The 26,507-nt window shown below is 42.7% G+C and overlaps 1 protein-coding gene across 1 annotated transcript in view; it reads right to left on the bottom strand.

The window, feature by feature from the left end:
* Nucleotides 1–26,507, bottom strand: part of si:ch211-45c16.2 (mitogen-activated protein kinase kinase kinase 13) — a 30,479-nt gene that overhangs the window by 3,452 nt on the left and 520 nt on the right. Inside the window, 14 exon segments of the mRNA XM_018671992.2 lie at nucleotides 87–378; nucleotides 471–541; nucleotides 637–1,399; nucleotides 1,626–1,769; nucleotides 2,337–2,453; nucleotides 2,720–2,829; nucleotides 3,041–3,149; nucleotides 3,302–3,460; nucleotides 3,598–3,756; nucleotides 4,675–4,866; nucleotides 5,017–5,200; nucleotides 6,112–6,458; nucleotides 6,460–6,822; nucleotides 16,398–16,476. Of these exon segments, the coding sequence (XP_018527508.1) occupies nucleotides 87–378; nucleotides 471–541; nucleotides 637–1,399; nucleotides 1,626–1,769; nucleotides 2,337–2,453; nucleotides 2,720–2,829; nucleotides 3,041–3,149; nucleotides 3,302–3,460; nucleotides 3,598–3,756; nucleotides 4,675–4,866; nucleotides 5,017–5,200; nucleotides 6,112–6,458; nucleotides 6,460–6,755 (2,943 nt within the window). The 5' untranslated portion in view covers nucleotides 6,756–6,822; nucleotides 16,398–16,476.

Below are 26,507 nucleotides of genomic sequence, written 5' to 3'. Positions count from 1 at the left end.
TGTCAAAATCACAAGTTTGCTTTTTTTTTATTTGATCATAGATTTTTGGGATGTAAAACAAATCCCTTCACATCCACAGCACTGACCTCGTAGCTGTGTTCATCAGAGCACAGTTTTCCCAAGGAGATCTGGGTCTTGACCCTGCGGACAGCACACTCCTTGTCAGAGAGGCCGTCTGACTGGGTGGAGATGTCGATGGGGATGTCTGGTGTGTGCGACAGCAGCTCATCCAGGTGCTCCTCCTGACTGGCGCTCAGCCTCTCCAGGGGTCCGCTGTGAGAGTGGTCGCTGGTGTTTCCCTCCTCTCCGTCGGACACCGACAGGTTCTCTGAGCTGAAGGTGGAGTAGGACTGGAAGCTGCTCATACAGCGATGAGGTCTGTGAGGGAGCAGTTCAACAATAATAAGTTTTGTTATGATGGTGTAAATCGTGTGTTTTTTTTGTTGTTGTTAAAACTAACTGTATTTTACCTTTGTCTCCTTGGAAACTCCACTTCACTATCCACTTCTCCCTCCTCCTCCTCAGATGACTCATCTCCACCCTGTAAGAGAAACAATTAACCATCATTTTTCACAGCTTCCTTGACACAAACAAACTTCACAGATCCCTTGATGTAAGACTTGAAGCTGTGCTTACCTTCCTGAGTGGTCTGAGAGTGTGGGGCAGTGCAGTGGGCAGAGTGTGTGTGTGTTGAGATGCTTCCTGTTCCTGTGGCTCAGCCTTCTTTGTGGCCTCTCCATCCGAGGCTGGATCTTTGCTGGGCGCTCCTAAAGAAGGCTGGGTCCCTTCTTGGGTGCTGAGCAGTGAGTAGTGAGATAGCTCTGGGTGGCTGGATGCAGGCAGGGTCTCCTGACAGTGTAGGCAGCCAGGCAAGGGGTGTGCCTGACAGCATGGGCACAAAGAACCAGCGGCTGCACCTGGGACAGGATTGGAGCTGGTGGATGAAGTCCGCTGTCGCGTGTTTGCATCCACAGTAGTGGAAATAAGGTCAGGGCTGGAGCCGGAAACGTGGCGCTGCAGGTGGTCCGTCTGAGGACTGCGCAAGGCAGCGGCCGGGCCAAAGTAGCGCAGGTTGTTGGCACAGTTGACAACAGCTTCCTCACGGCCCTTCAAGGGGAGGACGGGCCCCTCATTTGGTGGTAGGTGGTGGTGGTGGTGGTGGTGATGGTGGAGTGGCTGCTCCTGGAGAGATTGGGTGTCTTCTGGAGCCCCAGCAACCGGCTTCAGCACACCAGGGAACTCGCTGTGGCTTCCTTTGCTGTTGGCGCGGCGGTGACGAGGCTTGCTTCGGTAGCGGGCTTTACCAGGAGGCGTGGAGACCTTTGGGCTGGCAGATAGTGGTGAGGGGGAGGGGAGGGGGTCGACACTGGGGATGCCATCAGAACGAAGCAAGTCTGGCCTGTAAGAAATGTGTTCAGCCACATTAACATAATGTATTAAAGTGAATTTTTTTCTCTGCAACATATGTTCTAATGATACCTCTTACAGACTTGTAGATTTACCAGAACATATCACATTTCATCTTACTTTGCTGAGAATTGCAACTTATTAAATGGATACATTTTTTAACTTGTAAATTCTAACAGATGTGTAGCTAAGCTGTTTTCCTTAGCTAAGGTTCAGACCTTTTGGGGGGTGGCATCCCAGGTCTGTGGGAAATGCTTCCTTTCTTCTTGATGAGCTTCTCTACGGCATTGGACCTGACGATGGGTCGGACCAGGTGCCGCTTGTAAGTCCCAGGATATTTCTTCTCCACTGCCTGCTCTCTCCTGCAGGGATGGCAGAATTCATTTGGAAGTATATGATTATGAACAGGATTAACATTCACTTCTGCACAGAGTTATCCATCCATTACTCTAAATACTAGAAGGCAGAATCTCAAGTAAGGTGTACAAATCTATATACCTGTCAGTGATAAACAATGCAGATTATCTTACTCTTATTACAATGACCACAAAAGAGAAGATACACTGCAATTATTCAGAAAAAGAAGGAAATCCTCATGGGTGAAAAAAGTAGTTCAAGGAATTGGCAACAAGTCAAGGGTATCAAGAAACTCACTGAGGCTTTTATTATGTGAGTCATACTCTAGAAAAAACAAAAGCCTAAGAAGCTTAGGCTGAAATATGAAAAACTGATTGTGATGTGACTCAAAATGCCTTATTGTTCTAGTAAATACCCAGTGACCCAATACAGAGACAGATCGTTTTAGCTCTATTTTTCTGACTAGCTGAACATACTATCTCTTGTCTTGCTAGGCTATTGTTACCAGTTAGGAAGGGAGCAGGACAGTGGTGAAAATGATGACTACTGGGATATGAGGTTTGTTTACATACTTCATTAGTTCCTTCTCCCGGACCTCCAGCTGTAGCATGATGGCACTGAGCTCCATGTAGAGATTGTTGGCCCTCTCCAGTTTCCTCTCATAGTGCTCCCGGATGTCCAGAGCATGCCTGAGAGAGTGCAGGAAATGTGGACAAAGGTTAATTTCCAGCAACTTCTGCTTCAATTTCAAAACCACACCATTCACACATATTTCAGATGCATTTTAAGGAATGATACATCTGTAAAGATAAACCAAATGGAAGTGCTACAGTTTTTGTTTACTTGTTTCCGACAGGCAGAAAGAATCTATCAATAGGTGACATGTTTACTTTACCATGCCCTGTTTATGCCTGAACATGGTCATCTCTCCCAGTACCTCTCATGTCATACACACCTGAGTTCATCCCTCCTGCGTCGGATCAGCTCCTCGTCCAGCCTGTGGATGCAGGTGCCTTCACTTTTGATCTTCTCAAAGTGTTTCTTCACTTCCTCCCTCCATTCTGCCTGTAATATGAATGGACACAGTCAAAATGCCATCAATCCACACTGCTGAAAAGAAAATCACGTTATCTTGGCAAGTTAAGATCTAGGGTTTTGCACACTGCTCTTCTTTGAGTGTATACCAAATATATCTTAAGAAAATAAGTGTATAAAATCCTGTAACCGATACAAACTGAAGGTAATTTCTGTGTGATTTTCAGCCGTGGCAGCAGACCTGAGACTTGAAGTAGGTCTCCTGAGGAGCCCCGAGGACGTCGGCAGAGGCGATGTCGAGGTGTAGAAGAATCTGACGAAACGAAGGCCTGTTCCTGGGCTTACCTTGCCTGGAATCAACAAAATACAGAGAGAAGTGATGTGATTAAAGGAGTTTAGTGCATCATCAAAGTGTGGGCTCAGCCCTTGACTATTTTAACATTAATATTTTGGGAGGAGATCAGGTGTGGTGGACAGAAGGGGGTTTTGCACTTGATCTCACCATGTTTGCTTCATGAGGATTTTGAAGCCATCTGGGCAGGTGGAGGGAACAGGAAGGTGAAGACTGTTGCTGCCAACACCCCAAATGATGGCTGAGGAGTCTACATCTTTGTAGGGAATCTCTCCAGTCAGCAGTTCCCACAACACAACTCCAAATGACCTGTAACACACAAGTAAAGACAGACAGGTCTCACTACAGCAACATGAACAGATGACTCATATCATCATTTCTCTTTTATTACAATATATATCTTAAAATAATCTATTATTTTAAACGTCTGCCATTGTGGTACTTACCAGATGTCTACTTTCTCAGACACAGGCTCATTTCTTATCACTTCTGGGGCCATCCAGGCCACTGTACCCGCAAATGACATCTTCGTACTTTTGTCACTGAGCTCTTTGGATGTTCCAAAGTCAGAGATTTTCACAGTGTCGTTGTGGGTGACCAAAACACTGTAACAAACACAAAACACAAACACTTGTCAGAAAGGTCCAGCTCTTTGATTAAAGGGACCAAAAAAGACCAGCTTAATTCAAGTTTTCAGTAATCCTATAATATGGTGAGTTATCATAAAAAATGTTCACCCTTGTCAAAGTAAGGCTGTTTCAAACCGTCATTAATCCAGGTCAAATGACTGACCGTTCAGACTCGTGCCAAGTTTCTCCTGTGACATTCCACTGGTTTCAAGGGGGTATGAGTTTCTTTTCGTTGCATTTGAAATCAATCCTCAAGCCTAAAGGACTTCACAGTTACAGAGGCACATTTCTGCATCTGAATCACCTCATTTAGCCGAATGAGATTGACCTTTCCAGCACATTCAGCCTACTATCATTCTGCTGACTAATACAGGGTTTGGCACTGCTGCAGCATGATGATATTGATTAGAGAAACAGGGCTACAGTGTGCCGAGGACAAGACAGGAGGAGCAGGATGAGACAGGACACTGTGTCTTACTCTTACATTAAGGCGATGAGCTTTTATTAATTCTGAGAATGGCATTTGAGCTAATGTCACAGCTGAAAGGCTGAATTGTTGTTGCTGCTTTGGGCTAAGAAATCTTAAAGAAGGCTGCTGAGCTGTTTTCCTGAGCTCTACAGATCAGCTTTAAGAATGTGACTGCAGCACCCATGGGCTGCTGCATAATAAAAAACCAAGAAAACATAATGTACTTCTCTATATATCAGGAAGAAAAAAATACTTTTCTGCTTTTCATACAGAAACATTTTCATTTAAGAGTATTTTTATTGTAACTCAATACAGTTGTAAGCAAGGCTGCTACTTGGCTGATCATTTTCACAGCAGTGAGAAGAGGAATAGAAGAAAGGTAATTATATTCTTGTCTGACAATTTCAGCAAAACAAAACACTCACTTGGGAGACTTAAGATCTCTGTGGATGATCTTGTGCAGGTGTAGGTAGTTCATGCCGCTGGCGATGCCTGAGGCCCAGTCCACTAGCAGCCTGGGGGTCACCTTCCTCCCTGCCCTCAGCACCTCGTATAGCTGTCCTTGGGCACAGTACTCCATGATGATGCAGTAGCACGGTGCCTGAGTACACACGCCCCTAGGTTGGATAAAACACAAGAAACATTTACATTTATAGACCAACACATAAATCTAATTTCTGTCATCCATGCACACTAGGACTCGATCAGAGCTGAAACCAGCGGGACATCATCAGGTTACAGACAAGGTCAAGTGGTTATAGACTCACTTAAAGCTGATGATGTTGGGATGCTTGAGTTTTCGCAGGTGTTTAATGTCGGTCTCCTTCTGCTCGCGCACCTTCTTGATGGCCACCTCCTCAGAACGGAATTTGCCCAAGAAGACAGCTCCCTGTGCACCACTGCCCAGCCACTGTAGCTCTGAAATCTCTTCAAATGGAACCTCCCACATGTCTGGAAACAGGTAAATTATATAAATTATATACATTATAAGTATGACAGCTACATAATGTTTCTTTATGAAGTTCATATGATTGTCTAATTCTGATTTTTAACATTGTTTCTGTCTAAGATTAGTCACTTTCTTTAAGAAGGAAAATTGTTACAAACCATAATACACAATACAAAACTTTCAAAATAAATGTCATGTGATCTAGAAGTACTATCACCTCTCTCACTGGAACATAGCACCTCAGAGGTGCAGATACAGTGTGCATCACAACCACAAAAACACAAACATGGTAAGCACTAGTTATTGTATAACTTAGCCATACTGAGCAAAAATAAACCTAAACCCCTGTGCAAAAAGTTATAACTGTTTTAGATATTCAAACAGTGAGTCATATGCTTTTCCATCCTCGTTATGTGGTTTTGGAAACAGTGGAGAGGAGAAGCTGTGCTGCTAAAATCTCTATCCCGCTACATCTGAACATAGCTGACCAACCACAGGGCTCAGCCCAGTTCTGTCTGACTTCAAACTCGTATCCTGTAGCCTGTGTGTCCAGCCTGTTCAGGCAGTCCTGCAGCAAGGTGACTCTACCTTTACCATGACCTTAGTTGAAACTGACAACTGTACAGCTTCACCACAACAGCAATACAGTGAAGCTAGAGGTGGCTAGCCTGTCGTCAGGCCAGCAGGATTTAATTTGACCCTTCCCAAGTACTGAAATTTGAGTGTGTGCAAATGAACTCTGTAAGCAGGTACAGGGTCCCTCTGTGTGTGCACAACCACTATAAATATTAATTGTGTCAAAGACACAGGGATATATTTTTGAATATTTGAATATATATATATTTGAATTAAACACAGTACATTTAGTTTCCTAAACTGATGCCATGCAGAAAGACAAAACCCAAGAGCTAACCTTGTTGTTGTAGCTTGTATTCTGTTGAGTATGTCTTCCCTATGATGTTCCAGACTGGCCGAAGACAGCCAAACAACCCCTCTAAAAAGCCCCCCGAACCAGGCCCTGCTCTGTGGAAGTGCAGCTTGATGTCGTCAGGGTGATGTGGGTGGCTCTGTCGCCCCTCTCCACTATGGTCCATGGGACACTCCCCCTCGCCCATCTGCTCCTCCATCCCACTGCCACACCCGCCGTGCTCACAGGATGCCGGTGACCCAGCTTCTTCATGGTCATGCTCCTGCAGCTGCAGCACGCTGTTGTCAAAGTGCCCACCCTCACTCCGCGTCGAGTCCACACTCAAGGCCAGTGTTTGGGGGGCTTACACCCCCCAGCACAGAGTCCTCGTCCTGGCCGGGCATCTGCAGCGTCTGCAAGGGAACTGGCAGGTGTGTCGGCGGGGCCAGGTCTGTGATAATCTGAGGAGGTAAATTAGAGGGAGGGGCCTGAGGAGGCTGGGGCTGGGAGTTGGGCGTGTTTGATTTTTTCATGGCATCCCCAACCACGGTGAGTTTGAGCTCCTCCTTCAGCTTGCCCACAAGCAGACTGGGGCAGGAAGTCCATGACAGCACCTCGGGGGAGCTACCCATGGTGTCGTGCATGTGCATGGGCCGTCCAGTGACGAAGAGAGAGGTGTGTCCTAACACAGTAGTCTGTCTGAACGCTGGAAATCACCTGCAGGGGAGAGAGAAACAACGGGAAAGAGATACAGGTTAACTAAACTATTAAGTCCATATAAAATGACACTCAGATTAAAATGAAAACTGAAGTTTAATCCATTTGGATGACTGTAGACACCTCTAATACAATATGGACATGATTATAACTATTGCCATAATGGGACCCTATTAATTCCTCAAAGAGAAATCCTCTGACTTCCTCTCACTGGGATTGAGAGAGCTTACTTTATGATGATTATTATCTTAAAAATGGAACGCAAACAATGCAGAGTGGAGCTGGTCAGAAATGTCAGATTGGCTTTAAATCTGTGCAGTCAGAGTTACAAAATGAAGACACCGCAGAATAGATATAAATAATACATTTCTTGGAAACTTCTGGGAAACAGTTGGACTAAACAGATCACACACACTGCAGCTTTACTATGATCTCTGTGAAGCAGTTACGGTATGGCAGGGATTAAAGGTATTGCTGTGTATTAGGACTGCTAAGAGGAAAACATCTGGCACACACAGCCCACCGTCACTGTTTAACCAGCAGGGCCAGACATAGCTGCCGCAGACCAATAACCAGCTGCACAGAAAACATACAAGTTTTCTTCATTCATCCACCTGGAGAGAATCTTTACCATTTTAATCTGTTTGTTACACAAGACACTGTTAAAACAGTTAAAACAGAGGTCATGGAAAAACATATTGTTAGGCAATATGGGTAAAAACCTCTTTCACAACATATGTAACACTATGATATCTATATTGCGATATCAATATACATTGAGATACAGTACATTTTTTTGAGAATCAGTTGAGAAACTTTTATGGATTTAATAACCAGGCAGGATTGTCTGTGTTTTGATAATCCAGCAAAAAAAAAAAAAAAAATCAAGACATCATCACTGGAAATCATCATCATCACACACACACACACACTGCCATAAATCAAACCTCAGTGGCCCACAATGGCCAAATACACCCAGAGATATTACAGAATAGCTTCTGTGGTATGGCAATAAAATTAATCAAAGTTTATATAGTCATATTATGCAAACCCAGCTGTCACCACTGTCTGCCAACAACTGAGGCAAGAAATGCTGATTTGTCAAACATGGCAAATGACCTCAGTGTAAATACCACAATAAGTGTGGAAGTGTTATTGTGTGATAACGAATGGTCCAACTACAGATGCGAATGAAGACCATACGATGAGGCTGATCAGTGTTTAAGGATAACAGCACAGAGAAATTAATCAACATTTAAAAGATATGGTTGGAGTTATTCTGCATTTTCTTTACAAATCTAATTAAAAAGCCAAAACTTAACTTTTGCATTAATCACAAATGTATATTTGTAATTTCCTGAAACATATACATTATGTTCACTGAACAATCAAATGATTATTAAAGAAGACACACTTTACAGTAAATGAGCATGATATAAAAAAACAATTCAGGAGTTAAAAATTAGACCCAGGGTCCCTCTTCAACATAAGCCACAAGATGGAGGATGAAGAACATGTCACTGTTGATAATGTATGTCAGCAGTACAAATATCTGACAAATTATCTTGCCTTGGCTACCAACTGCTTCTCCATTTGTGCCTTTCAGTGCAAAACCCTGCACTTCACAATAGAGGATGTTCACCAAAAATGCTATGTTTCATAGCATATGTTTCATAGCATTTTTACAAAACTCTAATAATAGTTTACAGGCACTTATGTGAAGCATTTTGGATGATTATAGCATCTTACATCAAATTTTTCTGGCAGCATAGGTTTTTGTTTGTAGAAAAAATGAGACAATCCCAAAGTAAATTATCAGAGGCTGCAGCGTAGCACACACTGTGTTTTCAGACAAACAGATGGCCATTTATCCACAGTCTGACTGTGCGCCTTTACCAATCTTGGCAAAAAAACAGCACAAAAGTAGTGAATTAATCGCTGTGTAAATGACGCTTGAGTTCTTTCCGCTTTAAACCCATAAGGACATGGCCTCAGAAATCCAATCAAGTTTGAAGGGGCAGTAGAAAATAAAGAGTGCGGGTCACAGTGAGAGGGAGATAGTGAGAGGCTGTACAGTGTGTACAGTCTGGAACAGGAGATCAAAGTCCAGGAGGGAGGAGACAGAGGCAGAGCAGTGAGTTGGCCTTGTGTTACGTGGAAGTTTCCTGACAAGGGAGAGGACAGTCATGAAATCCAATCGAAACAGACTTTGTTTACATTGCCCTCTGCGGGGAGCGCTGGCATGAATGCACAGTTCTTCAACTTGGCACGGGTCAAAGTACAATCAAGCCCTGATACTTCTGATGCAGATAACATTGCTGCTGAAATTCTGCTAAGCTACAACACGCCTGGATTTCAGACCCCAAACCAAGATGGAGACAGAGAGAGGCGGATAATATGCATAAAAGGACAGAACTCAAAATGGAGATGTTCACAGTTGCTGCTTCCATGTTTGTGCAAATGCATGTACTATATCTGTGTGTATCTACTGGGGGTAACCTGAGCGCTGTGAGAGTGTGGTGGCTGCCAGGAGCTCATCTATAATGCAGGTCCGTCTCTAAGCAGGTTGCTGAGAGTGCAGGGGAAGGAGAGAATGCTCTCTCAGGTATCCAATAAATCCTGTCCCTTCCACAGCAGAGACAATCGAGCTGTGCGAGAAGAGGCCCGCGCTGTAATTCCACCCCACGGACGATTTTCAGAGCTGGGTTTCTGACGTGGGCCACAATGGGTGGATGTGGTCCGCTGGAGAGAAACACGCACATGAAGACACAAGCCTGTACGCACAGTAACTTAACAAAACCAACGAAAAAACTAATTATCTTGCCTGAATATTGACCACAAAACACCGACAGAAAATCTGAAAATCTGATGCCTCTAAACCTTCAATTTTCACCTATTTGTATTCTGTCTGCTCAGTCCCTTTTCTCTTTCCTAACAGACGGAATGTGGACCGAGTCTATGCATCTCAATCTGACACCAAGAATAGGAAACAAACCTCTCGCTCTCTGCCATTAATCTCTAATGGAAGATCTCTATGAGCATAGAATCCCATGAATAATGTCTGCACCTGATCAAGAAGTATCCAGGGTTTCATTTACACATTCATTTATTTACAGGACTTTCCGAAAGTGACGGTGACTGGGCAAAAAGATGCGCAGACCGTTCATCTGGTGTTAAAAAACACTGTGTTACATGTTTGTATAAAGTAGATATCTCCTCAGAAAAGGACACAAAGCAGATATTTAGCAGAAAGGATAAAATGAAGACAGGGGGAGACAGAGATAGAGCTAGAGAGAGAGAGAATTTATCAGGGGCTGATCCTTTAATCCTTCTACAGGGCTCTAGAGACAAGCTTGTACAAACACAGACCCTATTCAGCCCTCCCCCCTCCATATATCCTGCACACTTCCTGTCATTTCTTGCCTCTCTAAAGGCGATCTAATGTTAATATGTCAATAGCCAATAGCACAATGCATTATGGTAAGTACATTTTTAGTTTCTGAACGCACTTATCATTGCAGGGCAGGACTGGCAGAGGAGGACCATACTGGTATTGTTACTGTACCACTCTGTATGTATGAGAGTGTGACTGAGTGTGTGTGTGTGTGGCAGCTGGTGGTGCAGTGGGATCAGGTTCAGAGAACACACGTGTTCGCACGTGCACACACACACACACACACACACACACACACACACACATGCCCGGGGCGTGTCTGGCAGGATCCAATAATCCCACCACTCCCAGCAATCCACTGGGGATGGCAGTTTTTTTAGCACTCAGCAAATGCCAATATGGCCGTTCAGACTGTGTTTCGATATGCTGTACCTTCACAAAAGCAGTTGAACCTTCCACAACAGATTACTGTCACAAAAAGCAACAGACCTTTAATATACACAGACATGCACACTGAATTCATGCTCACAAACACAGCACTACCAGGGGCATGTGTGTCCATCACTCTGCTCCTCATTAAGGGAAGCCCTGCTGGGCCCCATAGGGGGAGACTCCCTTTAGGTGACAGCTGCGCCACCAACAAAGAACCAATTTAGCCCCTATCCCGTCTCATCATTAACACGTTACCATGTCAACACAGCATCCATCCTGACCTTCTGCTACCAGTCACGCTCACTCTCATCCAACGCTCAGGTTTGGAGAGGCCAAAAGCCCAGAGGTCACTGTTACATTCATCAAGACTGTCACATAGGGAAAGCAGAATGGCATTGTATTTTAAATAACAGCAACACAGTGGTTTAACTATTTTTTAAGTGAGGAGTGGGTTAGCCAGAAAAAATAGTATTTAGCATTTATCAGATTATATTGGCCTTTTTGAACAGCAAAATATATGTACAAATCTCTGCTTCATCAGCTACCAGATACTCAACAGCACTTACAAAAAAAAAATAATCTGATTTTCATACTCTCAGACAGCTACGGCAGGTTCATAACTGCAGCACAGTGAGCCAGAGTCGAACCTTTTCAATTACAGTCTGGATCCAGTAGGCTACTCTACTTCATCACTTTATCCTGCAGAGCTCATTGCTGGGAAGGAGGATAAATACCTGTTCCACACCATTTCCATCCCTCCTGACCTCCTTTCTCAAAACAAACAATGAAGGGTCAGTTTCTCCACTGAGCACTTCAAGGAAGCAACAAAGTTAGTTTAGAGTATAAAATCCAAATAATCTGGAGAAACACAAGAGTTTCTTGGTACCAGTAGCTCAGGTGTCTCGATGGTCTGAACTACACATGTGACCGTCTGTTATTCTGGGTCACAGCTGAACAGTTGTGCTCTGATATCTGTACTTGTTTCCCTAGTCAATGCAGACTATGGACTTTCATGGCCGGTGTTCACAGTGTGAGTAAACACTGTTATGAAACAGAAATCTAGAAACATACTAGCCCTGTATTTTTTCTTGTCATTACAGCAGACAAAATTATGAGTATTTAGCAATAAGGACATCAAATACAGAGACAGGAAATAGGACTCTGCCAACAGAACCACCCAGTTCTGATATGATTGTCGGGATGTGGGCCGATGTCTAAATCAGCTTTCCCTTGCTACCATGGCCATGAGTCCTGCCAGAGGGGATTGAACAGGCTGATGTAGGTGGGTGAAAGTAATAATCTGCTGGTGCGGGCAAAGCAGTGGAAGGGAAAATAAACAAATTCTGGCACAGCGTTCAGGCATCTGCCGTCACAGGGCTGACATTTTGTTATAATCCTTCTTTCTTCATATTCTGACTCCCTTTGGTGACTCACCTGGGCTGATTTAAATATCTGATGGTGGTGGCTGCAGGGGAAAGTGGGCCACGGAACAATAATCCCTGCCCACCTACCTGCCTGCTCAGGGTTTGACTGGTGTTGCTGGGCAAATAGGTACAAGGTCAAAGCTGCTGCTGAAGCCAGAGGGAAAGTGCCAGGTGGGATCATGTGGAATACGAATGGTTTGTTTTGAAGGTTGGATTTCACAAGGGGAGGAGGAGGTCAGTCAGGTGGATGAACGTATCTGCCAGAGAAAGCCGACTGATAGGAGGATGAAAGACTGTGTAAAAACAAACAGCTACACCTCAGTTTCTTCTTCTGAAGTCTGAAACGGCAACGTCTGACTGTGTGGTTTCTTAGTTTGTCAGGGCGTTCATCAAACCAAATTCATGCCAAAGGATTACAGCTGACCAATACGTTCTTTCAGAACACATTCAAATTCAGGTACAGGGCTGACATGGCTAAAAATCATTAGCACTCCAACCACATACACACATGAGTTGTGCCTCAAATAGCCTCAGCCGGTACCAGCCAGAATTGGAGAAAATAAATAACTGAAGAAAAGAGTGTGCGCCATCGACACGTCACACACTCTCCCTCCAGCTTCAGTCTCCCGGCCTCTCAGTAAGGCTGCAGCCAAGCACTGCAACCAGGACACACAGGCTCCTAAAAATCTGCACTATCACACATACTCTCATCTGAAAAACTCAAAAAGATTTAATATTGGTCTTTTCAGTCAAGCTGACTCTTTGTTCCCAGTGATGCTTAACGATAAAGCTTTACAAAGCTCTATTTATGAATACTAACCAGATCCATCTGGACAGATGATGAATGCAAACAGACAGAAAGGGACAGTGGGGCCAAGGAGACGGTGGAGGGAAAGAATGGCTCAGAGAAAAGTGGAGGAAGAAAAGGAGATTAGGGAGACAAAAAAGGGACATGGAGGGCTGTGAATAGGGGAGATATGGAGGAAAATTTGAAGCAGAGAAAAATGAATGAGAGACAGGCAAAAAAGAGAAAAGACAAGCTGCTATTCTGCTGCCACTGTGGCTGCTTGCGGCATGATACTGTACCGAACACGCTCCAATGAGAAAGACTCCCAGAGCGACAACAAAGGACACAAGAGGAGCCGGCTCCATGTGAACTGGGCCTGTCTGCCCTGCACGGCCAGGAGACAGCAGCATACACAGACACACACACACACATAGACAAACACACTCAGCATTGCACACCAGAGCAGCTGCTGCCACAACAATCCCCCTTGTGCTCTTTTAATAAGGACGGCCTGCTCGGTCCGCCAACAACAAGGGCCGAGGAGAGAGACAGACACACAAGAAGTGACACAACAGACAAACACGCATATTGCAGGAGACTGGCTGCGACTGACACCATTTTAATGGCTGCAATATGAAAGTGCACATATCTACAGAGCAAGAAAATGTGCATGAGCATGTGAGAGGAAGTGGGTGTTGTACTACATGTTATTCCTTCTGCCTGAAGACAGACTGCCACAGCAGAAAACTGAGAAATCAATACACATTAGTGCTTCTGTTAGCTCCTGGGTTCATACTATCCCTGCTTGCTATTAAAATAACTGCAACATGCATTTCCATGTACATCTAAATATTAAATCTTGTACCCAAAGCTGCTGAAGTCAGACACTTTCAAGGTAATCCAAATAGCAAACTCTTCTTAGACATGAAAATGCATATATTATTTTAAATGCTCTGTGGAAAAAGGATGGATAGATGGAGCCCCCCCCCGATCTAAAGCCCGGCTGCCGGCTACTCATCCTGTGCAGTTACATAAACATGCTTAGTAGCAGAGGACAGAGGTGGGCACACACAGAGCTTTCCTGCTGCCAAGCTGAGTAAATAAAGAGATGGATGAGGATGCAAAGTGGGGGAGAAAAGTCAAAGATGGTGAGGCAAGTGGAGGGAGTCTGGAAAATGAGAGAGGCAGAGTTGAGTAAGAGAAAATGAGAGACTGAAAGGGAAGTGAATGTGATTTGTGTACATGCACATAAAAAACTGCCCGTGGCTGTGCACAATACACGTGTGCCCCAGAAAGTCTATTGCTTCTGACCACCAGCATTGCAATGCCTCAGAAGTTGTGTTTGTTTCATTTTGTCGCTAAATGAAGAAGTGGAGGGTGGGCTGTGCTGATATATACCTTCTCCTACATCTCAACCTGTCCTTCAAGGGGCACAGAGAAGCACTGCATCAAAAAGCAGCAGCAGCATCACCGCTGAGCCTAAAATAGCTCCTGCACGCACAGACGCACGACTGCTCAACACACTCCTGCAGCACTGCTACTGAGCAAACACTGACAGCTGATCCACATGCAAACAGCACATACATACAGAGAATGTCTCCTTATTATATACATGTACAAAAAAAAAAACACAAAAGAGAAATCCTACACACAAACAAGAGAAGGAGAAGTATCTCCACATCACACTGCTTCCACTTAAATATATGGCAAAGACACAGCATCAGCAGATTACTCACAGCAGACAGAGCCTAGATTCATGGTCCTCTCTCAGCTCTGAGGCAGGGATGGAAAAAAACACACACAAAAAAAAGCTGGGGGAGAGACACTGAACTGATGGTCAGGATCAGAGAAAAAAACAGCAAGAAAACCAGGGAGAGAGGGAGACTGACACTTGAGACTGACAGACATTTCTCTAACTCCCGCAGCACCTGCGATGTGAGTGGGTGGGCGGCAGCGTCACTGGGTCGCTGAAAACCTGCTCACGTCACACTTTTCATGAATGGAGCTGTCTGACGCAGAGAGGACGCGGCTCAAAGAGCAGAGGAGGGGAGGGAAGAGGGGGGAGGGAAGAGGGGCGGGTAGGGTGGGGGTGGATGCAGGACGGGTGGAGCTTTCTGCACAGACTCGGAGAGGAGGAGCAAAGAGAGAGATGAAGAGGAGAGCAGAAGAGGAAGGGGGGGGGGGTATTTCAAAGCAAAACCAGCTGGGAACAGCAGGTTAGGCTGCGGCGGCATCTCCGTAAGTAGGACAGACTGTTTCTGCACAAGAGAAAATCCCTTTGTTCCAAATCAGTGATCAGGTCCGTCCATGCCAATTGTATCAGCATCCCACATATAACTGCACGCTGTGTCCTGTATCCTTGCATGGGCCACTCATTTGTGACAAAACATTTCATTTATGCACATAGACTTTAATACACTGCTTTATAATCTTGTGTAGTGCGAACACAAAATGTAGCCCCTTGATTATATAATGCCAAACCACAATACCACAATAAGACACTGTTAGTGTTTGTAAGTTGTAACTAGTTGCTTTTAATGATGATAAATTATTTACCAAAACCTCATAGGTAACATACAAACCATTATAGCGACACTAAAGATGATTTGTGGCAACCAAAAATGGTTCTCATGAATTAATGACTCATAACGGATAAAGCAAAGAGCATTAGTAAGTTATTCATTAACTATATCACATTAAGTCATTATTTCCAATGTATAAGTCCTTTATAAACTATGTCTTGTTAGACAGTGGTCCCTAAATGAGTAGGTAAATTGGTTAGATTAGTGATTGGTGTTCCCACTCCATGTTCAAAAAGTCAGTGTTGTGTGCTGCATGCTAACTGTTTAGCATGCTGCTGTAGCAGCCATTGTGACTGGTTCAAACCTCAAACATATTATAGAGTTAGCAGAGGTGACTTTCATGAAACAGTTTAACACAACAGATTCTTTTTGATTTTTGTTCTCTAAATTATGACATGAAATCTTGAGTTAACTGAGCCATATCCAGCTCCTCATACACACTACAGCTCATGGCCACAGCACACACACATACAGGCACAGACGATGTTTAGACCTGCTCCTGTAGTTAAATACACAATGGACATGTGAGTGTATTATGAATAATTATGATTCACCACAGGGTGTAAATGCTTTGCACAGCAATGCTTTTGCTTGGTAAGCTAATAAACGTTTTCCTCTGCAGACTGACAGACTTCAATTGCCCCTGTTTCTACAGAGCATGAAAACCACATTTGAGCAGACTTGTGAGTGAATATAGATAATATGCCAATCTTCTCATTGTGCCGAGCTCTCATATCTCTAGTCGAGGTCTATGACAGTCAAACAAAAATTAAAAGGTCATAGACAGAATGTCAGAAGAACTGTTCTTTTCTCTCCCCAAAAGGTCATTTAATGTCTCTCACAGTATTTCACACTTGCACTTAGTATGCTGAAGTATCACCTCTTTATTCAGCTTCATTCAACTTCTTAGCACATTTGTGTGTTTGCATGCATGCTTTTTGTGTGCATGTACTGACCTGTCAGGTGGCTTCTGAGCATCTCAGAGGTCTGCTGAGTGCGATGTGGGCTCAGGTTTGACTTCGTCTTGTTTTTCACCTGCATAGGCATACACACACAGAGCAGGGATAGGAGTTCATGTTAAACACTGTACAGACTGAGGACCTACAGGTGCATGAATGAAAATGATGCATTGTATCCATAATGAACAATTTGTGTGCTAGCAAAGGTGCAACATTTCCAGGGTGACATTAAGAAACTGACTGAACTGTCAGATGACCTATGAGGAAAGGGGTGCAGACAGAGGACAGATGATATATCTGTTTGTAGTGGCGATGGCATTGATTGAGACTGACTGCAACCAGAGGGGTTATCAAAAGTGACTGATTGGGAGGGAAGGCCTGCGGGTGAAAGGAAAAGCTTGGAGAACAGATGCTCCACCCTGTCCTCTTGTTTCAGACCCAAACCTCTGGGGAAGACGATGGAAGTGGGGGGGCAGGGGGAGTAGTAGGAATGTAATGATGCATGGAGAGTGAGGGGGGTTGGGACATTGGAGCAGCATTGTCCAATCTCAAGCGGCACCCCGGCAAGCGACACTGCCAGAGGAGGAGGTCTGGTATCCTGGGGCGTGGCTGAAGCGGAGGTGTCCAAACACTGCCTATAAATGGCGTGAAATGACAGTCAAATGAGTCACAGTGCAGATGGCCAGGGATGCTGGCTCTAATGGGACTGACAGTAGGGAATGGTGAGTGTGATGGCTGATTGTTGGATCTGTTAAAGCTACACATTTGTGATGCAAAGTCTCAAGTTCACACAATGTCAAGCATTCTTCTGAACATGAAGAGAACAAGAGTGGGTGTAAACCAAAGTTGTTATTCTTGCCATGTTTCTGCAACATTCCTTTTAAAAAAGTACACTGAATACACAAAAACACAGCAAGGGAATTCCCAAAATAGAGCTCTAGGTTAAATATTGACAAAGGGAGAGATAGAGATATTAGATATCCATAGGAGCAGGGAATTAAAATTCCTGACCTGTTTGCTTAGTGAGAACATCAAACTCTGTCTATGGTCCAAATTCCAAAGATTAGCAGATCTCAAGTCTTTGTGCTCATGTAGAGACAAGCAAACCTGTGTTGTATAACACAAACAAACCAGAAACACCTCCAACGAAGTATTCAGAAAACTGTTAAAGCCACTTCAGTAAACTCAGTTATGGTAGCACAGTTTAAAGATTTCATAAGACACAGCCACAGGATCCTTCCGTAAAACCCCTTTCAACCCAAACATAAGACATGTTTTGAGAAAAATAAGTACAGGTAATGTTATGATTATGTTTTTAAAAAGTCAGCTCTCAACTTTGTAAGATCTCTCTCACAATTAATCCTTCAGCAGAGCAGTTGAAATCTGAGCTTATTTGTTTCAGCTTTGATCACAGCTTCCTCAGGTAGAACTGCCTCCTGGTACGGTCTGCTACTGATACGTGAATACTGGAGCCATCATAGATGAGATGACCAAATACAAAAAAAGGACAAATTTCTTTGTGTCACAGCATGAAACAAAATAAAAACAAAGGTCATTGTGGCAAGATCACTAAAAAGTTACTTTGTGATAGGGAGAGAAGAAAAACAGAAATCGTTAACACTCTGGGCCTCCCAACACACCTGCTGACCCATCTGCCATATCTACTTTTTTCTGGAACTACATGGACAAGCCACCTGCCCGACCGCTTGAGGTGATGCTGTGCTGTACCTCGGTTTCCTCCAGACTCTGTTAATTTACAGTGTCAATGCCACAGAGGTGTTAACAGTCTTGAAAGTCACCAACCACTAGCCAATCACAATTTTATCAAGCTACAACATAAAATGAATGGCATCATAAGTCGTCATATTACTAAGGTGTTAGAGTGAAGTGTATGAAACAGCGCAGGAGAAACAGTCTGATCAAAGATGCTGAAACTTGCATCTAGCTCCTAAAATAAGAGGATTTGCAGCTTTTCTGTGTCACATATGATTGTAAATTGAATATTTTTGTTTATAATAAAAACATTTATTCATTACTGTTTGGTATTTCATAGACTAAATCATTAATCAATGACAAGAAAAAATAATATGCAAATTAATTTACAATGAAAAATGATCAATTCTTGTAGCCCTAGTTTCAACAGTAATCAAGTCCGTGATTCTTTCTTCAACTTTTAACTTATGAGTTCTAACTCAATCCAAAAGTTTCAAAAATGTCTTACATTCCCAGCTCATCCATGAGACACAGCTTCAAGGTTTTGAATCCAAACAGTTATTTCTTTTCTTTACCTTTTCCAAGCCCTTACACAGACAGTCTCTACACTAGCTGTTGACAAATATAAGAAACTCTTTCACTTCCCTTCTGTCTCAGTTTTCAGAGGGTTTAAATGACTTACATGGTCGAATAAATTCCAGACTGGTCCTTCAAACATTTCCAAACCAAAGATATAAAAAGACTTTGACCTCAGTACCTCAATTAGTTTTATTCCAGCGGTGACCAAAGCCTCCTGTTCTGTCTCCATCACTGGCACACAGACCAGATGTACAGCCAGTCAGTGTTCCATGTGCCCTGGCCTCACCTCTGAGTGCAACAGAGCTGTAAACCACACTGGTTCAGCTCTGTTATACACACTCATTACTATTTCACCAGCAGCGGAACAGCAGCACTGACAGCTCCTGTGTCCCCCGCATTAATAAGAGAAAAAGCACCATCGCACACATAAGCTTACAGTGGTTTACCTTTCCAATCTGCCATCGCATGCAGCGGCCTCAGACAGACACGCAGTCCCACACGCTCAGCTATGATTACTGACAAATAAATAAGACTTCCATGGAGGCCTGCTCAGTCATCCACTGTGTTGACTGGTTAAGGTATGTCGCTATCATACAATGTCCTATAAAATGACGATACAGTCACTGATGGAAGAAGTAATCACATCTAGCAATGTCACCACAAAAACCTTCGACATGTCACTGAAGTAAATAAATATCTGCCATAAAATCAGTAGCAAGGATAAATTTACAGTGAAGAAAAACATAGTTCACTTTTCACTGTCAGATGAAATCCTTATACCATGAATTTGAGAGATTTAAAAGCTGTCAAATCAGATGAAGGATCAAACACTCTTCATTTTTGGACACTTTTTTAAACCTTGTACACATATCTTCAATTCTGGAAGTTTTCATGCTTAAGATAAGAAAATTTGATAAAACTTTTAAGATACTATTTAAAATGCATTGTGTTGTTGACTTAAAACAAGGCTGTTTTTCAGTATTCTCAGTACAAAAGTACAATATTTTCATTTTAAATGTGGACCAGAAGAAGAAAGTTCTAAAAAATGTAAATGACCAAAAAATCATACTCAAGTACAATACCTGACTCAATATAAGTTAGTTACAATATAGAGGTTTGGCATGTCTACCTTGTGTGACTGCAGTGTACACAGACCAGAAGAGTGCCTGAACCAGCAACCTCTAAGATAATCAATGTGATAAACTTGGAAATAGTGTGCCAAGCAATCTGTCAATTAAAGGCTTTCTCAGCCACTGTGATTGGTTCAAGGTCTATTGTTGGCACTGAAATAGTCTGTGTTGGTTGGAGACACATAATTTTTATTAAAGTGGATAAATTTCTTAATCTATTTGTTAACTTTCATGTGGTTGGCAGGCATATAATAAAGATATTAAACTTACTGTATGTTCAGCATACTACTTCAAGGGTGCTATATGAGTTTTTGGGATCACTACAACACTAACATTAGCATTAACAGCTGTTGGTGTCAATGCTAATGTTGCATATCTCTTATATAGTTTGCTGGCCAGCTGGTGAATTTCAAACCCTTACTTTTTGTCGACTACTTTTTTGTCAATTACTTACAATTTTATTTTTATTTCACAACAATACTTGTGATTAGATCGTGTGTCAGTGTGTTGTTAGTGCTGTTTCAACACTTTCACCAAATGCTTTTTTGGAACCAGCTGCAGTCCCATAAATCATCCAGCCAAGAGTCAACTGGCCGGCATTTAGATAAAAATGGAGTAATAAGAGGAAGGAAGTCAGACGGGTCAGGGAAATACCTAAACTAATGTGAGAAGGCTGGTCCTGGGTATGCTGACTTCATGCACAAGGACAAACCAGTTTGACTAAAAGACATGATAGAAACAGACTGACCTGGCTGCTTAGTTGTTTTTTACAAAGGCAGGCATGGATGAGTGAGCCCTGCACACAACAACCACTGATTCTGAGAGGCAGATAATGCTTGTGAGATTACCATGCTGAGCCTACCAACAACCCACAGCCTGACCAATCCGCACTGAGGGGAAATTATATAACAATGACTGTTCAACACTCCTGGAGGATTCTGCCATGCACCACAACAACAACCTATCTATCCCATTTCTCTCTTTATCATGAGTCCAGAGTCTACTGCAGTAGCAAACAGATGATGAGCAGCAGACAGAAAGCCAGGCTGCGCTGTCATCCCTCCAAACTGTATGCACCTTTTAATCCTAAATGTGATTTATGGGATTGCGTGCTGAGCTATGATGCAGAACGCAGCAGTCAGTCTTAGATAACATAAAATGTCATGAAGGCTCTCCAGCCCTCTTGCTTCTAATTATTTCACTAAAGAGAATTACAGAAGTGGGAGGAAATGAACACATGGTGGGATGTCATGTTCACGTACACTTAACCTCCTCCTTCTACATCCTTTCTAGAAGGATATAACAAAGAGTGTGGGGCTGCAGTGGGTGGCAGGCAGTGGTGGTCTGCCTGAGATTACAGCTGCGTAGCTGGGGGTGTGTGGTGCTGCTGCTGCCTGCTGCTAGCTGGGGTGAGAGGTCAGATGAATATGTGAGGTCACAGCTATACAAAGACAAGAGGAGACTGCAGGGCAGAGCACACACTGTACATAAAGTATGCACTATACTGTACACTGTATACAGCTTCATGATTATTGATGACATGAAAATCTAAATTGTTTTCTTTAAGTGTCGTAATAATCACTGTTTGTCTCGTTTTATTTTTTGAAGCTGTTTTCTGTTGTTTTGTCACTTTGTGTTTGTCAAGTGGTTTATTTTACCAAATCATAAACAACCCCAACAAAATGGAGGAAAAATGCTTCTTTTTCAACTTGGGCAGACCTATTTTTCTCCATTTTGCTTTATCACAAAGATGCTCTGCACGAGATGATTGACTGAATGGGACAGTATTAGCTTCCTATTCTATTCAGGGCCCGCAACTATAAATTATTTTCAGTATTTATTAATCTGACAATTGTTTTTTTCAATTAATAAATTAGCTGGTTAATTATTTAACCCACATAAAATCTTCAAATTATTTTGTTGGACCAGTTGAATTGAAAAGAAATCTGTATCAGCTGGGCTACAGTCTACGCGCAGTTTTCCTCTATTAGCTTGCTGCTGCTCCATTTGTTTTGGTCACGTGGGTCATGCTGCACACTCATACCTTGTGACCAATTTAGGAAATTATCCCTCTTAAATTAGATGAACAGTATTCATGGATACATGAAAACACACCATACCATCATCTACCACTAACATCACTGTTATTTATATAATGTTCTTCAGATGCAGAAATCAGAGGATAGAGATAATGCAAACACACTCAAGCAACCACTGCCCCCCCCCCCCCCCACACCCCACACACACACACACACACACACACACGCTGTATGACTTGTACATGTGCTCTGGTTCTTGCTCCTCCACTCGTGTGTGTTAATATGCTCCCCATGAGGCGCTGCAGGCTGTGGTAATTATAGAAGCTCAGCTAGCAGACACATCACACAAGAGAAGTACATTAAAAGCCATGTGCAGCTCCACAAATACAGTACATGTATAGGCTACATGCTCACAAGTCAAAGCACACACAGTACCAAGACTCTGTAGATTGTTGTATCAAAAAAAGCATCCATTTAAACAGCATTTTGACTAAGCTTTCTCATGTAAAATAGGTCTCCTATAAAGGCTTTTTATGGTGTGTGGCCACATTTAAAACTTAAATCATGCAGATAAATTTATCATTTTTTAAATATGACTGAGGACTTTAAATAATCAGCAGATGCAGACGGCTTTGTCAACTCATTCACCATTGCTTCAGGAGGTAAAGCCTCCATAATATTAGCAGCAAAGCCTAGGCACGCTTAGGGTTCAACAATGCTGACTTAATCTAACCCCCTCACAGTCACAACTGTAATACCCCTGCCCAAATATAAAGAGAGGTGGGGCTTAACCCACTTCTCAACAGAATCCTGATCCCCAAGCAGGCTGACCATCAGAGTGTCTGCGAGTGTCCAATAAGCCCTTTGGCAAACGACAACTCTATCTGCAGGAGAGCCAAGAGAACACAGGAGCCCGGAAGATGGAAGACGCTTACTTTCTTAATCAAGCTGAGTTGTCATTATTGGCATTTAGTGGTCTGATATGGATGTGAGGCGTGCCAGGCGGGCTCTCGGTGTGACAAGCTGGCTCTGCGTACTGCGCGCAGTAAGCTAAGGATGAGATGGAGGCAGGGCCTGTGGAGCTCAGACAGTGTCATTACAGAAATGTCAGTCAGAGAAGAGGAAAGGAGGAGGAGGCCCGAGGGAGGAGGGAAAGAGGGAGGGCGAGCGAGAAAGAGGATACAGAAAAGACAGGGAGAGAGAGGGAAGGGGGGCAACACTTTCATGTTCACATTCTTCCTTTAGCCCAACGTTTGTTGTTTGGATTTTTCCACTCAACTGGACTTCAATGGCAGCACTGTGTGCAACATGAACACTCAGCGCATAAACCTATGTGATGTCTATTTCTAGATGTAGCTGGGCAGCTCAGCACACCCAAAAACAAAAAATGCTAATATATTTGATTTTTCTCCCCACTGGAGCCAAGAGCTTAACTTCTTTTTTCAAAAATGATCTTCTGAGGCATTTTATGCCTTTATTAAACAGCACCAGTGGAGAAGTGACAGGAAATGAGGGGAAAGAGATAGGACACTGGTCCTGGTTAGTTTTTTGACTCCAAACACACAAATAATAGAAAGGTACAAACAGCTCCAAGTTATGGTCCATTTGCAACTGTATGTTGGGTTAGTGCTGCACCTAACCACTGTTTTGATTATGACAAGTCAAATAAAATTGTGAAAAATCTGAATGTGGTATCAAATTACTGTTTTTGTCCAACCAACAGTATAAGAATCCATCTAATAACTAATAATATAGAAGGCCAAGAAAACCAGAAAATATTTACATTTTAATTTTAAAAATTATTTGATTAATTATCAGAATTTCCTGTCCATTGATAGTTGTGTATCTCCTCTCTAACTTTGCGTCACATTAATCATCAGTTACTTAAATGGAGCCTCTGTGTGGTAACACTGAACAACACTAGATCTGGCACAAATGCTGCATACCCACACAAGTGTTTGCACTTATTCTGGCTGATAAATCAGACAACAGTATTTTGTTTTGTTTTTTTTACTTGTTTTTATATTGAAGCTGACAGCTGTAATGGATCTTCATCAGCTGCAGCATACATGTTTCATATTATGAAACACAGTGAACAAGCTTATTCATTAAGCCTGATAGGACGTGACACTGACTGAAGCTACTGCTATATAAATGTGACCCTAGACAAACAAGCTAAGTCTCCGAGGCTGAGATTAGAGAGATCAGACCAGCTGCAAGGCTACACTGCTGCTGCTACACATGTCAATTACATAAATACAGCTTCCTGTCTCAATGCCAGCATCAGGACCGCCACCCCTTCCTGTGACTCTGCTGACGTTCTACGATAGCTCAGATGTGCAGGGAGTCTTGACACCTGGACAAACACTGTGTTGCCATGCAACAGCATCACCAGAGTGACCCACATTTTCAAGAAGACAGGATTTGAAGGTTGAACCATTTAAAGGATAAGGCTGCTATTACTCTATGTCATTCTTACTGTCAACAAATCCCAAAGGCCAAAAAACTGAAACTTCATCTACTGATGAAGGTCAAGTGATATGACTGAAAGCTCCAGAATAACTACTAAGTGGACCCTGAAGTGAGCTTGTTTTGTCTACTATTGTTTCTAAGGTCAAAAATGAGCTCTCAACAAAAACAGATTTTTTAAAAATGGCTGATTCACTTCTTAAAACAGCTGGGCACAGCAGGAGGAAATTTGTTGCATTTGTTGGGGACTATATTCATCTGTGGAAGAATACAAATTTGCTGCTCTCGACAGTGTTTACTGCACTAGGATTGTGTTTGTGGGACTGAGCCAAAATAAACTGTGCCCATGTTTGTGGTAATGAATGAACATGTCACACAGCACAACAGAGTGGCTCAGTGGTGTGTTTTTAGCAGTTTTTGGACAATGACAGAGCTCTATGGCACAGAGCGCTTTGCTATACTCTTATGTAATGTTGGATTTGGTATTTTGCTGCAACTATCACTATGAAATGTCAAAAATGTGAAAAATCCAATGTGATGCTATGTTTCATCCAGCAAAATTCAATAACCCAAATTCAATATTGTTTTGTTTTAAATTCAAAACAATATAAAAACAGCAAATCTTCACATTTGAGAAGCTGCATCCAGGCAATACTTGCCATTTTCTAATTAATTTTCTGTCAATCAACCAATCAGTTGCTGGAGGAATGCTGCAGAGGAGGAAACTCCAGGAGTCAAACACTCTTTGTAATGTAACTGGAAATGAAACAGATGTTGTAGCCTCTGATTTAATTATGAGTCATGCCTTCACTAATGTAAAGAAAAACAACCTGCTCATACTTATTTGGTGGCAGAGCTTCGGTTCAGAGCCAATGCTCTCCTTGTCTCGAGATAACTTCTGTTGTGAATTGGCGCTATATAAATAAAATTTGACTTGACTTGACTCCTTGTGTCAAACATGTTCTCGGCACAAAAAATTATGTTAAAGAGCTTCAAAAGGCAAAAGTGGCCAACATGTGTGGTCGCTCACACTTGATGTTGACCTGGTGTTAGGTGTCTCTGTGCCATATTTAAGAGCACAAAGAACACCTAAGAGGTGTAGCCTTCAGCAGAGTGTTAGTGGGGGACTACATTTGGCTGATTGGTGCCGTGCATGACCTGTAACTGCACCACACACAGGCAGCAGTTACAAGAGAGACGAAGCCATTAGTGACACATGTGGACGCTTAACTGGAAATGTCCCCACTCAGCACAATGAGGCTGGAACACAATGCTGCTGCCGTGACAGCACACAGCATCCTCCAATCACACATGTGACGCTTTCCACCGCTGGCTGACTGTCAAAGCATGTGGGACAGATATGAAAAGCAGCCCAGCCATAAAACTGTTGTGACATCAAGCCTTTGTGAAAGACAGATGAATGATCATCTCTGAATTGTGTCAGATGGCCACTGCTGCACTGCTCACAGAGACCACGCAGGGTGAAATGTTACTAGTGCAACATCTGACAATGGACACTGACGGCCAATCACCGCTGCACACGACCTCTGAACTTGAACACATCATCATACATCTTTTGATTATTTAATATATACACCTAGCTAAAGAAAACTAAGTCAACATAGCTGCAACAAATCATGTTTTCATTAGAGTTTTATTGTTCAGTTTTTGTTGAAACTGTTTTAAAGAGGTGTTGATTCAACTTCCACTAACATGTGGATGTAAAGACTATGCCCTGGTCAAGAAAACACGTGGCTCAGAAATGACAAATAATTATGTTATTATGTTTATTTGAAAGCACTGCTGTTATATTATATTACCATACATTTACTCAGTTTAAGACTTGTTAAGGACTCAGATGTGACTCAGGACTTCATTAGGACTGCAGCTAACTATTATTTTCATAACTCATTAATCAGATGATCAGGATGTCATAAAGCCACGCTTGAGATGAACTTGTGACTTACTGAAAGAAGTTTCTAACCTGTCCCAGCCAGGATCTTTTTTTAACTTTTTTTTCCAAGCCACGTAGTCAAAAATACTAAACAAAAAGCACATTCTCAGTATCTAACTCAAAAAAACAAACAATTCTTCACCACCCACTATAATTTAGCCTCCTCTCCTGCAGCAGCACACAGCAGTCTATAATTTGCTCCTCCTCCTGGTTAAAACAGACA

Source organism: Lates calcarifer, linkage group LG1, assembly GCF_001640805.2.
Source record: "Lates calcarifer isolate ASB-BC8 linkage group LG1, TLL_Latcal_v3, whole genome shotgun sequence".
Classification (NCBI taxonomy): domain Eukaryota; kingdom Metazoa; phylum Chordata; class Actinopteri; family Centropomidae; genus Lates; species Lates calcarifer.
This window is presented reverse-complemented; position numbering and strand designations above follow the sequence as displayed.